Source organism: Ranitomeya imitator, chromosome 5 (genome assembly GCF_032444005.1).
Source record: "Ranitomeya imitator isolate aRanImi1 chromosome 5, aRanImi1.pri, whole genome shotgun sequence".
Classification (NCBI taxonomy): Eukaryota; Metazoa; Chordata; class Amphibia; order Anura; family Dendrobatidae; genus Ranitomeya; species Ranitomeya imitator.
Genome location: NC_091286.1, coordinates 514736042 through 514753821, shown reverse-complemented (window position 1 = coordinate 514753821; position 17780 = coordinate 514736042). Strand labels below are relative to the sequence as shown.

Below are 17780 nucleotides of genomic sequence, written 5' to 3'. Positions count from 1 at the left end.
CCGGGGCTTGGAATTGAAGTAGTGACGTTTTGAAATGCAGACTTTGATGGAATGCTCTGCGGGCGTCACGTTGCGTTTGCAGAGCCCCTGATGTGCCTAAACAGTAGAAACCCCCACAAGTGACCCCATTTTGGAAACTAGACCCCGAAAGGAACTTATCTAGATGTGTGGTGAGCACTTTGAACCCCCAAGTGCTTCATAGAAGTTTATAATGCAGAGTCGTGAAAATAATAAATACGTTTTCTTTCCTCAAAAATAATTATTTAGCCCAGAATTTTTTATTTTCCCAAGGGTTACAGGAGAAATTGGACCCCAAAAGTTGTTGTCCAGTTTCTCCTGAGTACGCTGATACCCCATGAGTGGGGGTAAAGCACTGTTTGGGCACACGTCGGGGCTCAGAAGGGAAGTAGTGACTTTTGAAATGCAGACTTTGATGGAATGGTCTGCGGGTGTCACGTTGCGTTTGCAGAGCCCCTGGTGTGCCTAAACAGTAGAAACCCCCACAAGTGACCCCATTTTAGAAATTAGACCCCCCAAGGAACTTATCTAGATATGTGGTGAGCACTTTGAACCCCCAAGTGCTTCACAGACGTTTACAACGCAGAGCCGTGAAAATAAAAAATCATTTTTCTTTCCTCAAAAATTATGTTTTAGCAAGCATTTTTTTTGATTCACAAGGGTAACAGGAGAAATTGGACCCCAGTAATTGTTGCGCAGTTTGTCCTGAGTATGCTGGTACCCCATATGTGGGGGTAAACCACTGTTTGGGCACACGTCAGGGCTCGGAAGTGAGGGAGCACCATTTGACTTTTTGAATACGAGATTGGCTGGAATCAATGGTGGCGCCATGTTGCGTTTGGAGACCCCTGATGTGCCTAAACAGTGGTAACCCCTCAATTCTACCTCCAACACTAACCCCCCCACACCCCTAACCCTAATCCCAACTGTAGCCATAACCCTAAACACAACCCTAACCGCAACACACCCCTAACCACAACCCTAACCCCAACACACCCCTAACCATAACCACAACCCTAATTCCAACCCTAACCCTAAGGCTATGTGCCCACGTTGCGGATTCGTGTGAGATATTTTCGCACCATTTTTGAAAAATCCGCGGGTAAAAGGCACTGCGTTTTACCTGCGGATTTTCCGCGGATTTCCAGTGTTTTTTGTGCGGATTTCACCTGCAGATTCCTATTGAGGAACAGGTGTAATTCGCTGCGGAATCCGCACAAAGAATTGACATGCTGCGGAAAATACAACGCAGCGTTTCCGCGCGGTATTTTCCGCACCATGGGCACAGCGGATTTGGTTTTTCATATGTTTACATGGTACTGTAAACCTGATTGAACACTGCTGCGGATCCGCAGCCAAATCCGCACCGTGTGCACATAGCCTAATTCTAAAGGTATGTGCACACGCTGCGGAAAACGCTGCGGATCCGCAGCAGTTTCCCATGAGTTTACAGTTCAATGTAAACCTACGGGAAACAAAAATCGCTGTGCCTCACTTCTTTGTGTGGATTCCGCAGCGGTTTTACAACTGCTCAAATAGAAAATCGCAGTTGTAAAACCGCAGTGAAATGCGCAGAAAAACCGCGGTAAATCCGCCATAAATCCGCAGCGGTTTAGCACTGCGGATTTATCAAATCTGCAGCGGAAAAATCCGCAGAGGACCAGAATACGTGTGCACATACCGAAACCCTAACCCTAGCCCTAACCCTACCCCTACCCCTAACCCTAACCCTAACCCTAGCCCTAACCCTACCCCTACCCCTACCCCTAACCCTAACCCTAACCCTACCCCTAACCCTACCCCTAACCCTAACCCTAACCCTATTCTAACATTAGTGGAAAAAAAAAAATTTCTTTATTTTTTTATTGTCCCTACCTATGGGGGTGACAAAGGGGGGGGGTCATTTATTATTTTTTTTATTTTGATCACTGAGATATAATCTATCTCAGTGATCAAAATGCACTTTGGAACGAATCTGCCGGCCGGCAGATTCGGCGGGCGCACTGCGCATGCGCCCGCCATTTTGGAAGATGGCGGCGCCCAGGGAGAAGACGGACGGGACCCCGGCTGGATCGGTAAGTATGATGGGGTGGGGGGGGACCACGGGGGGGGGGATCGGAGCACGGGGGGGGAATCGGAGTGCGGGAGGGGTGGAACGGAGCACGGGGGGCGTGGAACGGAGCACGGGGGGGCTGGAATGGAGCACGGGGGGTGGAACGGAACACCGGGGGGGGTGGATCGGAGTGCAGGGGGGGTGATTGGAGCACGGGGGGGTGATTGGAGCACGGGGGGAGCGGACAAGAGCACGGGGGGGAGCGGAGCACTGGACGGAGGGGAGCCGGAGCAGTGTACCGGCCAGATCGGAGGGCTGGGGGGGCGATCGGTGGGGTGGGGTGGGGGCACACTAGTATTTCCAGCCATGGCCGATGATATTTCAGCATCGGCCATGGCTGGATTGTAATATTTCACCCGTTATAATAGGTGAAATATTACAAATCGCTCTGATTGGCAGTTTCACTTTCAACAGCCAATCAGAGCGATCGTAGCCACGAGGGGGTGAAGCCACCCCCCCTGGGCTAAACTACCACTCCCCCTGTCCCTGCAGATCGGGTGAAATGGGAGTTAACCCTTTCACCCGATCTGCAGGGACGCGATCTTTCCATGACGCCGCATAGGCGTCATGGGTCGGAATGGCACCGACTTTCATGACGCCTACGTGGCGTCATGGGTCGGGAAGGGGTTAATATATCATTATATATTTTTTTGCTGAATTACCTTGTAACTAGAACTTGTATATTAGCTACAAGAAAATTATAGTCTCCTGGCTGTATAACAAAGCTGACTAGGTTTCCTAGGACTCAGCAGCTCCTGATCCCTCCCTACACCCAGTAATCACATATTCACTGAGTCCAGAGGGGGAAGCAGGGTAAGTGCTTTCAAATCTTAATTGCTGATAAAGATTATTCTAAAAGCATGTGATTTGTGGGGTGTGCTTACATTTTCTCAAACTACTTCTGCATTTTAGCAGTTTTAATTCAATAAATAACAACATGTGTTGATCATTTGAAGTTGTATTTATCTAATTCCAAGACCTTCGAAAGACCAATGTTTTATTATGCTATTATACATGCATTCTTATATAAAATTCAAAGAGGGTGCACTTAGTTTTAATTGTTACTTTACCTGTTTTTATATATCTTTTAACAACAATGCAACTATGTTTTTCTAATGACTGCATTTTGAATATTTACTTTTGGCATCACACTTAGTTTTCCTAGATGTGCTTAATTAAGTCCCCATCCAATATGTAATTAAATTGTTGCTCTGATATTTTTGTGCCGAGCTCCTTGTGAACGAGGCTCTCATTAGTGCAAAAATGGGGTTTATCAGTGAATAGTTAGAATGGACAGGGTTAATTAATTGAATGTTAATATTTCTATCTGGATATGTGATGGTTATAGTTTACTGTCCAAATATTGATTTAACTCTTTGTACCTTCATCACAAATCTAGATTCTGAGTAACTGGATAGAAGAGAAGTATCAGGATGATGTGAAAGCCCGGCAGATGATTCACAAAGCTCTTCAGCTAAGGCTTAATTTGGTAACATTAGCACTGCTAGTTGCATTATTATTTATTTCCTGTTCTCTATGTGGCACCACCATATTTAGCCTGTGCTAAATTAAGGCTGTGCCATAGCTCTATTCCAAAGGGTGCTGCAGAGCCTTATCTTTGGGATTCTGTACATGTGAGGGGCGGGATGGGGTGAGCACTGATCCACAAATTGTCACCCTTTCTTAGTTTCTTTGAATAGGTGGCAACTGCAGTTGTTCAACATGACCGTTTACTGCCCCAATCTTGTGTTTAATTTTTATTATTGGTACTATTCCTCATTATAATGTTTAAATACTGAACCAAATGTTTGACTGTATTTCACAGAAAGGGAGGATAGAGGGATTTAATGGGACCCTTATTCATTGACAAAACAATGGGTACCATAAATCAGAACCTGGATACAAGATTCCAGCCAGGTATTATTTCCTTTGAAATGTGGTAGCTTTTCAAGAAAACATAATTTGAAGATCTAACCAGGAACCATAGACACAGATGTGACTAGTCCAGCACCATATGACTAGTACAGGTATTGTACATATAGGTATTGTACATATGACCAGGTTTTAAATACATCAGATAGGGATTACATACATTAGTTAGGACTGCTCTGATATGGGTATACCTTGACGTTTGGTAGAGCGGCTTAATATACATTTTTTGCAAAAAACGTATCAACCAAATACCCTGTTTTTCCATCTTTTTACTAGCACTTGCTGTCCACTGTGATTTTTTTGCAATAGTGTGTTTTTGGTTTTACTGTGCTTTTTTGTGTTTTCTAGTCCAGCACCATCTCTAGCTGGCTTCTCCCATCACTGGAAGAAGGGTTCCTAAGGACTAGGCTCCAGAAAAGATGGGAAAAAGTTAAAACATAACTGTTACTGTGCAACTAAAAATGTGAGACAAAGCAAAAAGATAAAAAAGATCCATAAGCTTACACATTTCGAGTTAGCAACCGTTATGCCGCGTTCACCCATTCAGTATTTGGTCAGTATTTTACATCTGTATTTGTAAGCATAATAGAAACACGTGCACCACTTTTGCATTTTTCACCCCTTCTTGGGTTTGGCTTAGAAATACTGATGTAAAATATTGACCAAATGCGTAACATATGAACATGGCCTAATTTATAGCGGTGATCCTTAATTTTTTTTTATCTATTTGCTTTTTCACACCATGTTTTTATTTGCACAGTAAAAGTTATATTTTAACGTTCTGCCGTTGGTGCCGGAGCTCAATACTCATGGACCCATCTTCCATTTTTGACCGTGATACCAGCCTGGTGTGTTCCTCCCACATTCTGTTCACCACACCTTGACTAAACAAGGTCTACCAGGATTCAAGCAGTTTTCACACTGAAATGTCCTCCCTCGAAGTTGAACTGATTATCATTTTTTCCTTCTCACAAAACGGGCCTTGAACTGCCTCAAAACTAGTTTACTCATGTGTCACCCTCATGTGTGTACAAAAGGAGAGACCTGCCAATCAAGTGGAGAGGTGCAGGAAGAAACCAGCCGGTGGAAGGCCAGATTAGTCTTGTCTCTGCCTATGGTCCCCAGATGGATCTTTAAACTATGTATTATATGAACAGGGCCCCTTCTTGTCCAGGCCCTAGGGCAGTACGATTATTGGGATAATCAAATTACACAGCTAAATGCAGACACAGGAAGCACCACTTCTCACTGACTCTAGAGAATCCGTAATAAGTTAATGAGCCCCTGTATGGAAATCTAAGTAACATACAGTTGTATTTAATATAAAGGAGATTACAATAAAGATTAGAAAAAAGAAGTACCATTTTATTATCAAATGCTATATGAGATTTCAGGAACTCTCTGGATATCAAGGATACTTGTATCACGCTAATAAAATCATGCATCTGGTCCTCATTTACAATATATTCTGCTTTTCTTGGCCAAAGGTTGGGGGCATGTTTGACACAGTGCAGAGAAGCACACAATGGACTGCAGATTGGGCTGTGTTGCTTCTTCAGATTATTACTTCAGGAACAGTTGACATACAAACAAACAAGTAAGTTCTGGGCAGTTATCTTTATCCACAAATTGTTTATACTTAGATTTTTTATGTTATTATTATTTCGTTTCTGCATTTTCTCTTTTCATTGATAGAACAATGCTGTTCTTATCTTTTTGCTATCATATGGTATTTTCTTTTTCTTTGAAAATTAGGATGTAAATTGTCATTTACTTTTTTGTATCTCTGAATATCTTCCTAACAAAGTTGAAAGTAAAGAAATAAATAATTAAATACATAAATGGATAATTATAATGCATTCTTCAGTTGGAAATACCATTACATTTTTTATGGGTTTTGCACAGCCCAAATGTCCACATTTGGAGTGTGAGGTTTTCTATAATCTAATAAATAATATTAATATGTCCCATGCAAAAATAAATCAGTAAATCTACTATATAAAGCTGAATGTGTGTATGTGTGTGTGTGTGTATGTGTGTGTGTATGTCCGGGATTGGCATCTGCACCGTCGCAGCTACAGCCACAAAATTTTGCACAGTCACACGTCTGGACCCCGAGAGCGTCATAGGCTATATTGTGAGGCGAAATTTTAACCCCGCGCGTTCCAATTCACCAAACAATTTTGCCCCTATCTACATAATGGGGAGAAAAGTGAAAGGAAAAGTGTTGGAGGTGTCGCAGCTACAGCAACAAAATTTTGCACAGTCACACGTCTGGACACTGAGAGCGTCATAGGCTATGTTGTGAGGTGAAATTTTAACCCCGCGCGTTCCAATTCACCAAACAATTTTGCCCCTATCTACATAATGGGGAAAAAAGTGAAAGGAAAAGTGTTGGAAGCGTCGCAGCTACAGCAACAAAATTTTGCACAGTCACACGTCTGGACCCTGAGAGCGTCATAGGCTACGTTGTGAGGTGAAATTTTAACCCCGCGCTTTCCAATTCACCAAACAATTTTGCCCCTATCTACATAATGGGGAAAAAAGTCAAAGGAAAAGTGTTGGAGGCGTCGCAGCTACAGAAACAAAATTTTGCACAGTCAGACGTCTGGACCCTGAGAGCGTCATAGGCTACGTTGTGAGGTGAAATTTTAACCCCGCACTTTCCAATTCACCAAACTATTTTTCCCCTATCTACATAATGGGGAAAAGTGAAAGGAAAAGTGTTGGAGGTGACAGGTTGACAGGTGACAGGTTGACAGCTGCCAAATGTGAACAAGGGGGACTTAAAGAATGAGAGCGATGGCGCCAAAGAGTATATACCGATCAGTTACTAAGGTGGGGCCCAGACATGAGATACTCACCACACATGGGGATATGAACACACACACACAAAATGCGCCACACACTACCACGTGCTTGAACACATATACCACCCTCACCACACATTTCACCACACATACACCAACCTCGCCACATAAAAGTCGAAACACAAAAGTCGCCGCTCAAAACTCACCACGTGCAAAACTCGCCACATGCAAAAACTAGGCTCACGCAAAACTCGCCACAAGTGCAAAACTCACCTCATGGAAAACTCGCCACACGCAAAACTTGCACAAGCGGAAAAATTGCCACATGCACAAAATTTGCAACACATGCAAAAGTTGCCTCACACAAAACTTGCACATACTCAAAAGGCACCAAACATAAAACTCACCACGCGCAAAACTCGCCATGCGCAAAACTTGCTGCACACAACTTGCTACACTAACCTGTCACATGCAACTCGACACACAAAAAGTTGCTACACGCATGTTGCCACACAAAACTCATTTCACAAAAGTCGCTACATGCATGTCGCCACACACAACTCAACACACACAACTTGACAGACGAAACTCGCCCTAAAACACACACAAGTCTGGTATTAGCCTTCAAAAATAAAAATCTGATTAATAAGCAGACAAACTACAAGAGCAACAAATGTACCATATAGGAAATACAGCAGCTGTCAGTCACATGACCTGTCTATTATGTGTATGTGTGAGCTAATATATACTGCCAGGGGGAGGGCTTCCTGTTGGCTTGGGATTTATCAGGCTGCCAATTTATCTTACAAATACTGAGGTAAAAATACTGAGCAAATAACGTGTTAACGAGGTCTAATACAGGAGATCACACAGGTAAATACTATATACAGGGGAGATGACACACAGATATATACTATATACAGGAGAGATGACACACAGGTATATACTATATAGAGGAGGAGATGACATACAGGTATATACTATATACAGGAGGAGATGACACACAGGTATATACTATATACAGGAGCAGATTACCTACAGGTATATACTATATACAGGAGGAGATGACATACAGGTATATGCTATATATAGAAGATGACATACAGGTATATACTATATACAGGAGGAGATGACACACAGATATATACTTTATACAGGGGAGATGACACACAGGTATATACTATATACAGGAGGAGATGACATACAGGTATGTACTATATATAGGAGGAGATGACATACAGGTATATACTATATATAGGAGGAGATGACATACAGGTATATACTATATATAGGAGGAGATGACATACAGGTATATACTATATATAGGAGGAGATGACATACAGGTATATACTATATACAGGGGAGATGACACACAGCAGGTATATACTATATACAGGGGAGATGACATACAAGTATATACTATATACAGGAGATGACATACAGGTGTATACTGTATATAAGGGAGATGACAAACATGTATATACTGAGGTGAAAATGAGAGGTGTGAGGTGAAAATGAAAAGGTGTGAGTGCAAAATGAGAGGAGTGAGGGAAAATAGTGTAGTGATCGGAAAATGACAGATGTGAGGTCGAAATGACAAGTGTTAGGGGGGAATGAGTGGAGTGAGGGAGAAAATGAGAGGTGTGAGGGAGAAAATGAGAGATGTGAGGGGGGAAATTAAAGATGTGATTGGAAAAATGAGAGGCGTGATGGGAAAATAAAAGAAGTGACGTGCTATAACTAACCACAGATATTTACTATGCCCAGGCAACGCCGGGCTCTTCAGCTAGTCTAATATATAAAGCTGAATGTATGTGTGTGTGTATGTATGTATGTATGTCCGGGATTGGCATCTGCACCGTCGTAGCTAAAGCCAAAAAATTTTGCACAGTAACACATCTGGACGCCGAGAGCGTCATAGGCTATGTTGTGAGGCGAAATTTTAACCCCGCGCGTTCCAATTCACCAAACAATTTTGCCCCTATCTACATAATGGGGAAAAAAGTGAAAGGAAAAGTGTTGGAGGCGTCGCAGCTACAGCCACAAAATTTTGCACAGTCACACGTCTGGACCCTGAGAGCGTCATAGGCTATGTTGTGAGGCGAAATTTTAACCCTGCGCTTTCCAATTCACCAAACAATTTTGCCCCTATCTACATAATGGGGGAAAAAGTGAAAGGAAAAGTGTTGGAGGCAAATTGACAGCTGCCAGATGTGAACAAGGGGGACTTAAAGAGTGAGAGCGATGGCGCCAAAGAGTATATACCGTACAGTTGCTAAGGTGGGGCCCCGACATGGGATACTCACCACACACGGGGATATGAACACGCACACAAAATGTGCCACACACTACCACGTGCTTGAACACATATTACCCTCAGCACACATTTCACCACACATACACCAACCTCGCCACATAAAAGTCAAAACACAAAAGTCGGCGCTCAAAACTCGCCACGCGCAAAACTCGCCACATGCAAAAACTAGGCTCATGCAAAACTCGCCACAAGTGCAAAACTCACCTCATGGAAAACTCGCCACACGCAAAACTTGCACACGCGGAAAAATTGCCACATGCACAAAAGTTGCAACAAATGCAAAAGTTGCCTCATACTCAAAAGGCACCACACATAAAACTCGCCACGCGCAAAACTCGTCATGCGCAAAACTTGCTGCACACAACTTGCTACACTTACCTGTCACATGCAACTCGACACACAAAAAGTTGCTACACGCATTTCGCCACACAAAACTCATCTCACAAAAGTCGCTACATGCATGTCGCCACACGCAACTCAACAAACAACTTGACAAACGAAACTAGCCCTAAAACACACAAGAGTCTGGTATTATCCTTCAAAAATTAAAATCTGATTAATAAGCAGACAAACTACAAGAGCAACAAATGTACCATATAGGAAATACGGCAGCTGTCAGTCACATGGCCTGTCTATTATGTGTATGTGTGAGCTAATATATACTGCCAGGGGGAGGGCTTCCTGTTGGCTGGGGATTTATCATGCTGCCAATTTAGCTTACAAGCTTACAAATACTGAGGTAAAAATACTGAGCAAATAACGTGTGAACGAGGTCTAATACAGGAGGAGATGACACACAGGTATATACTATATACAGGGGAGATGACACACAGATATATACTATATGCAGGAGAGATGACACACAGGTATATACTATATAGAGGAGGAGATGACATACAGGTACATACTATATACAGGAGGAGATGACATACAGGTATATACTATATACAGGAGGAGATGACACACAGGTATATACTATATACAGGAGCAGATGACCTACAGGTATATAGTAAATACAGGAGATGACATACAGGTATATGCTATATATAGAAGATGACATACAGGTATATACTATATACAGGGGAGATGACACACAGGTATATACTATATACAGGAGATGACATACAGGTATATACTATATACAGGAGATGACATACAGGTGTATACTATATATAAGGGAGATGACAAACATGTATATACTGAGGTGAAAATGAGAGGTGTGAGGTGAAAATGAAAAGGTGTGAGTGCAAAATGAGAGGAGTGAGGGAAAATAGTGGAGTGATCAGAAAATGACAGATGTGAGGTCGAAATGACAAGTGTTAGGGGGGAATGAGAGGAGTGAGGGAGAAAATGAGAGGTGTGAGGGAGAAAATGAGAGATGTGAGGGGGAAAAAGTGAGGTGCTATAACTAACCACAGATATTTACTATGCCCAGGCAACGCCGGGCTCTTCAGCTAGTAAATAATACAAATAAAAGGCTAAACTAAATGTGCCACAATTCCCATCTAAGATGACAGCATTGCAGTGCCCCTCCTCCCTGCTGCTGCACAGATCTCACAATGCTCATCACAAGCTTCAGCTGTCAGACAGGCTGGGTGGGTTGACATGGATTTTCAAACTGCATATATGGGAATAAACTGCACGTTAATAGCGTTCTAATGCTGTGCGGCCATCACACTGAAAGCCTCCGACTTTTAGGCATACAGGTATGCTAGTGCAGCCACAGTCACTGCTGAGTATATAGAGAGTGTACTCCTACAAACCACGGAAGCATATGCCAAATAAGAGATTAAAATAGTAAACTTTATTTATAACATAAATACAGACAAACGGAGAAAAACAATACAAAAAGCTGCCACTACAGAGTCATGTCCTCAGTACAAACAAAAGCCTTTATAGCTTTAGGTAATAATAGCTACCACGAAGTAATGATTATATATATATATTATCATCAAATATATCAGCACCTGGAACAGTAAGTTCTATCCTAAATACAAAGTACAGTACATACCAAGAATATCTAAACTCACAGGTGCATTAAATGAAAAAATGTCACACAATTCCACCGAGTCATAATCTAATGCTACATAATATAAATAATTACCATCATCACTCAATGGACGCTGGAGAAATATATATAAACCCAAAGAGGGCAGCGCAGGTCCTAAATAAAGTATAAATAAAGTGCCTAGTGACAATAGTTATAATTTTATGTATAACCCATATTTATAAATAAGGTGCAAATATGCAAGAGACCACGCTATCCTCAAAACGGGACCAAAGCGAAGTAAAGTGCCATGTGACAAAGCAATATTAGCCGCCAATATCAGCAATAATGCATAATGTAGGTAGTAAAGGGAGGGCTCAAAATAGAACAGCAATACATGACCTGTTGTAGCAGCACGGACCCCGACGCGCGTTTCGCATTTAGCTTCTTCCTTGGGGGAGTTTAGTAGGACATGACTCTGTAGTGGCAGCTTTTTGTATTGTTTTTCTCCGTTTGTCTGTATTTATGTTATAAATAAAGTTTACTATTTTAATCTCTTATTTGGCATATGCTTCCGTGGTTTGTAGGAGTATATATATTGGAAGTGCCTTGGTTAGGCCTATATATTTTGGGTTGTATATAGAGAGTGGCAGCATAAGCATGTCCTGGTACTTTGACTGACATCCATTTCTGCAGCATATCAGAGTAGCAATGGCTGTCAGTCAATGTGCCAGGGCCTGCTTACTTCCAGCATTCACTGTGTACTGTGCGATGACTGGAGCAGCTCTATTAATGAAAGTCAGAAGCTGACTGGCAGCCACTTTTTGTATGGGTGCCAGCCATGGAGAGAGAGAGAATTAGAGAGAGATCACCAGGATAAAAGAGGAATTTTAGATGACAAGCGAGAAGTATATCCATAGCACAGCACAGGCTGCAGATGGCAGAAAATATCAAGACTGACAGACCCCAGAGCATCAAGAGGTAAGGACATCTCCTTACATCTCTCTGCATCTCCAAACCTAATAAAATCCCTCTAGACACCAAGCCCAATAGAAAACATGGAAAGTGAAGTGGGATCATCCTTATTCTTATTTGCAAATGGAAAACATGAGAAGCAATGGCATGGAACTGAAAGGAAGAAGATACAGATTAAACTCTCCATGCATGTGTTGTGACTGTCACACAGGTAGCCGGGTTCCCGCTGCAGTTTCTTTGGTAAGCGCTATAGCTTGCTGAATTAGGAGGGAGCCGAACATATTCACTCATGTCTAGTGGCAAGTTCTTTTTCAATGGAAGTCTTCAAACAGAGGATAGACAGACATCTGTCTGAGATGGTTAAGAGATTCCTGCATTTAGCAGGAGTTGGACATGATAACCCTGGAGGTCCTTTCCAAACTCTAACATTCTATGATCCTATGAAATCACATTTTAGATACCGAGAATCCCAGACCTGTAACTGAGCCCAGTATAGAGATCAGTACTCTAACCACAACTGACAGCAGAGGGTCAGGCATTATGGGTATAACATAACCCAGAGATCACAAGAGCATGGGTGCAAGAATGGCAATGAAATACTCCACCATCAGACAAAAAACAGAAACCCTCTTTGCTGACTTTACCCTTAAGGAGGAAGATAAGAAAAATACAAATGTCCTCTTCTATAGCGAGCAGCTCTCCACCTGGCACATAGCCCTGTGCAAACACTATAAAAACGTTTTAAAATGTGGCATCAGCAGGGGCTGACAAATCAGAGTAAATGACCCAAAAAATGATGACGTCACTATTACCATTAATCTATACAACTCTGGCACAATAGTCATACAGAGCAATGAGGACAATCTTCAGGCATTTGAGGAAATTTGTCCTCATATTAAAGTCAAGACTCAAACATATAAAGAAGTAGGCAAGCATGTAGGAACAGCACAGGGTCTACCTCTACAAAGAGGACCACCAGAGAACCCATTACTGCCTAAAGCCCTACATGCACTCCCCTCACTGGAAACACTCAGAGACTGCCTGTCACAACTGAAAAAGGATATCATACTTTTTAAGGAGCCACTCCAAAGAAAGACAAATGACCACATACATCCAGAGACAACCAGACTGAAGTGTGTCCCGGACTCAGTCTTGCAGGAAATCAAACATGAACTACAGCAAAAAAATGCAAAACTAAAAAGAGAGATTGCATAGCTAGAAAAACAGACACCCCCCCTAACTCAGGAGGGGGACCAAGGGAAGATGAGAGGTACAGACAAAATGAGAGCCAACCGCCACAATACCACTAACTTAAATAATCACCTAAATATCGAGAGCAAAGCAGAAAACAACCGAGAAATACAGGATGGGCCACAGCCAAACATCATAAAGACCCCAAGTGTAGGACAATAGCAGGCCACTACAACATAACAGAGCAGCAAGCAGAAGACAATCAAACAAATACCACACGGAAGCAGCCAATCACCACGTCATACTGATACAGTGCTGATTATAGACTCCAATGGAAAATACCTCAACACAACGCAACGCAACAGAAAAAAAGGGTTTCCAGAATCTGCTGCTCAACTATAGAACTATAGAACAAGTGCCAGCTGTAATTAATAATCTATATTTCACTAACCCAAACCACATCATCATCCATACAGACACCAATAACCTGCAGGACCAGCACCAAACAAGTAGCAGGACCATAGTGCCAGCTAGAAAAGACCACATGACAGAAGTTCGCTGGATGTAAGATCATCTTGTCATTCCTGATCCAAATGAAAAGATGTCCCCAAACACATCACCCAAGACATCAACAGAGAGCTAGCAGCCAAGATCACCTCAACGGCAGACATCACACTAGCACAACTTCCCGTCATCCCGTCATAAACCTCCTGACTTGTATGATGATAAATATCTCAACATCTAAGGTGTCAGCCTATTTGACAAAGAACTCAAAGACATAGTGCTCAACAGAGTCCTGAAACATGAAACCCACACAAGCCAAAAACCTGTAGAAAGAGCACTGCCAACAAATAAATCTAAAATTTAATATGCTCAGCAAACTGGAGATTGCTACCTGAACCCAAAATTAGTCCATGAGAGACACAAACAAGGAAAGACACCACCCGCCCCACACAGAGTATAGCAGGGCAGTGGCAATGCTCATCTCTCAGTGCAAAACACTCATGGAAATGGACCAATTGCCTATAACATAGTCACCAGTCAGCAAGCCAAGTTGTCCTATGCATGGCATTACAAGGTATATAGTACACAATGTCACCTCTAATTATCAGTAGCTGGAACATCCAGGATATGAACACATTTTGATGTAAGGTAGATGATCCAGACTTCAATCAATGATTGAAAAACAGAAAAACATTGATAGACAGATTCTCCTGTAAACATGGACTAAAACAGATAATGAATCCCTTGTACCCACTGGATACAAGGAAAGCTATTCCGGCCCTGAAAAACAAAAGCACTAAACTGGGCCAGAGCTCAGGAGGAATATCAATCTGGTACAGAGAGGAGCATCATGAAGATATCAAAGCAGTGAAGAGAAGCGACAGCCACATCTGGGTAAGACTAAGCTGCTTCATCCTCACCTCTCGGGCTGACATCTACCTTTGTGCAGCATACGTAGCTCCTCCAGAGTATCCATACTTCAACCCTGACAGCTTTGAGACCCTACAGAATGAATTTGCCTATTTCCAGACTCTGAACAATGTTCTCATCGGATACCTCAATGCAAGAATGGGAAGGGAAAGAGACTATCTGACCACTCATGGAATCATCTGTATATTCGGAGCAGAAACTGACCGTGACAACCCAGTACACACTGAGAGTAACAACTACGACGGCACAGTCAATAAAAGTGGCAGAACACTGTGGAACCTATGTCGAAGCCTAAGACTTCTTACTCTAAATGGCTGCACCAAGGGAGAGTCATTGGGAAGAAACACATTAAACTCCCACGTGGGCAGCAGCGTGATTGAATATGTCATCACAGATATTGACACTACAAACATTGGCACCTTTATAGTCACCCTACAAACACATCTGTCAGACCACAACCAACTGCTCCTATACATCAAATTCACAAACATATCGCCCTCACAAACTCTGCAGCAGTCCGGCCTCTTTAGTGTGTCTACATCCTTCAAATGGCCCATTATGTCGGCCTCAAAATGTAAAGATGCCATCAACAGACCAGAGATCAAGGAGAAGCTCCAACACTTCCATAATAACGTGTATGAACTTAACCTAGAAGGAATATCTTAACACCTAGTGTTAATGAACCTCAACAAAACCTACAGAGGGAACACAAACTGGCCCCACATCTAGGGAAACTAGCAAACCTCAAACAGCAACAGATGCACTGGTACACCCATCTCTAGTCATCACCAGTCATACAGTGATGATGTCCCATCTGTCACCATGTCATGTATGACCTCTACTGCCAATCACTGACCTCTACGGTTATATACAAACATCACAATTGCGACTGGTGTGGCTGCAATAATCATATTAATTATGGTGGAGCATTAACCCCTTCATGACCTTGGGATTTTCCGTTTTTCCGTATTCGTTTTTTTGCTCTCCTCGTTCCCTGATCCATAACTTTTTCATTTTTCCGTCAATTTGGCCATGTGAGGGCTTATTTTTTGCAGGACGAGTTGTACTTTTGAACAACATCATTGGTTTTACCATTTCGTGTACTAGAAAATGGGACAAAAATTCCAAGTGCGGTGAAATTACAATCAAAGTGCAATCCCATGCGTGTTTTTTGTTCGCTTTTTTGCTAGGTTCACTAAATGCTAAAACTAACCTGCTATTATGATTCTCCATGTCATTAGGTCATTATGAGTTCATAGACACCAAACATGTCTAGGTTATTTTTTATCTAAGTGGTGAAAAAAGATTCCAAACTTTGCTAAAAAAAAAAAAATTGCGCCATTTTCCGATACCCGTAGCGTCTCCATTTTTCGTGATCTGGGGTAGGGTGAGGGCTTATTTTTTGCGCGCCAAGCTGACATTTTTAGTGATACCATGTTTGGTGCAGATACGTTCTTTTGATCGCCCGTTATTGCATAACGCAATTCGAGCATTTCAATTTTTTTTCTCGCTACGCCATTTAGCGATCAGGTTAATCCTTTTTTTATTGATAGATTGGGCCATTCGGAACACGGCAATACCAAATATATGTAGGTTTGATTTTATTTTTATTGTTTTATTTTGAATGGGGCGAATGGGGGGGTGATTTAAACTTTAAGATTTTTTTTAGTTATTTCATATTTTTTTAAATATTTTTTTTACTTTTGCCATGGGAGGCTAGAAGCTGGCACAACTCAATCAGCTCTGCTACATAGAGGCGAAACATAGATCACCTCTATGTAGTAGAATTACAGGCTTCAAGCCAGCATCAACAACCATAGAGGTCTCAAGGTCACCTCTGGTTGTTATGGCGGCGCATCGCTGACTCCCGATCATGTGACGGGGTCGGCGATAAGCGCATTTCCTGCCGGATGGCCGGAAGCAGTAGTTAAATGGCGTTGTCAGCGTTTGACAGCGGCATTTAACTAAAAATAGAAAAGAACTTGGCACTCAAATGGTATGGTGGCTTGAAAAGACAAATTGTTTATTGTGCATCCATAAAGCAAAAAGGTTGAACATTTTCAGTCCATATCCGGACCTTCATCAGAACAATTTTACTGGTATAGTCGTGTGCCAGGGCAGAACGGTATGCGACCGAGATCACTGGAGAAAAGTTGCAGAATCTGGTGTACGATTTGTAATTATTTAGGGTATTTGGTCTGGGATCTCTGTTTTACTAGAAGTCTGGTGTCTCTATGTTTTGAAAAATTCATTTGGGTTCTGTGTTTATTTATGCCGTTTTATCAGGGGTATGTATTTAGGGTTTTTAGTCTGTATTAGATAAGTGAGTTAAGTATGAAGCCTATAGTTATTTACTAATTTTTCAATCATTTCCAGGGGTCTGTATTACCATATATACTCGAGTATAAGCTGACCCGAGTATAAGCCGACCCCCCTAATTTTGCAACAAAAAACTGGGAAAACTTATTGACTCGAGTATAAGCCTAGGGTGGAAAATGCAGCAGCTACTGGTAAAATTAATTGAGACATCAGTAGGTTAAGTGTTTTTGAATATCCAAATTGAATCAGGAGTCCCATATAATGATCCATACTGTTCATTATGGGCCCCATAAGATGCTCCATACAAAATAGACCCCATATAATGCTCCATACAGTTCATTAAGGCCCCATAAGATGCTCCATATACAAATATGCCCCATATAATGCTCCATGCAGTTCTTTATGGCCCCATAAGATGCCCCATATAATGCTCCATGCAGTTCTTTATGGCTCCATATAATGCTCCATGCAATTCTTTATGGCCCCATAGATGCTCCATATAATGCTCCATGCACTTCTTTATGGCCCCATAGATGCCCCATATAATGCTCCATGCAGTTCTTTATGGCCCCATAGATGCCCCATATAATGCTCCATGCAGTTCTTTATGGCTCCATAGATGCCCCATATAATGCCCCATGCAGTTCTTTATGGCTCCAAAGATACTCCATATAATGCTCCATG

General features: G+C 42.1%; 1 protein-coding gene across 1 annotated transcript in view; it reads left to right on the top strand.

The window, feature by feature from the left end:
* Positions 1–17780, top strand: part of LOC138637828 (mediator of RNA polymerase II transcription subunit 12-like protein) — a 293681-nt gene that overhangs the window by 52362 nt on the left and 223539 nt on the right. Inside the window, exons 2-3 of the mRNA XM_069726755.1 lie at positions 3531–3620; positions 5551–5660. Of these exons, the coding sequence (XP_069582856.1) occupies positions 3531–3620; positions 5551–5660 (200 nt within the window). The remainder of the gene's footprint in view (positions 1–3530; positions 3621–5550; positions 5661–17780) is intronic.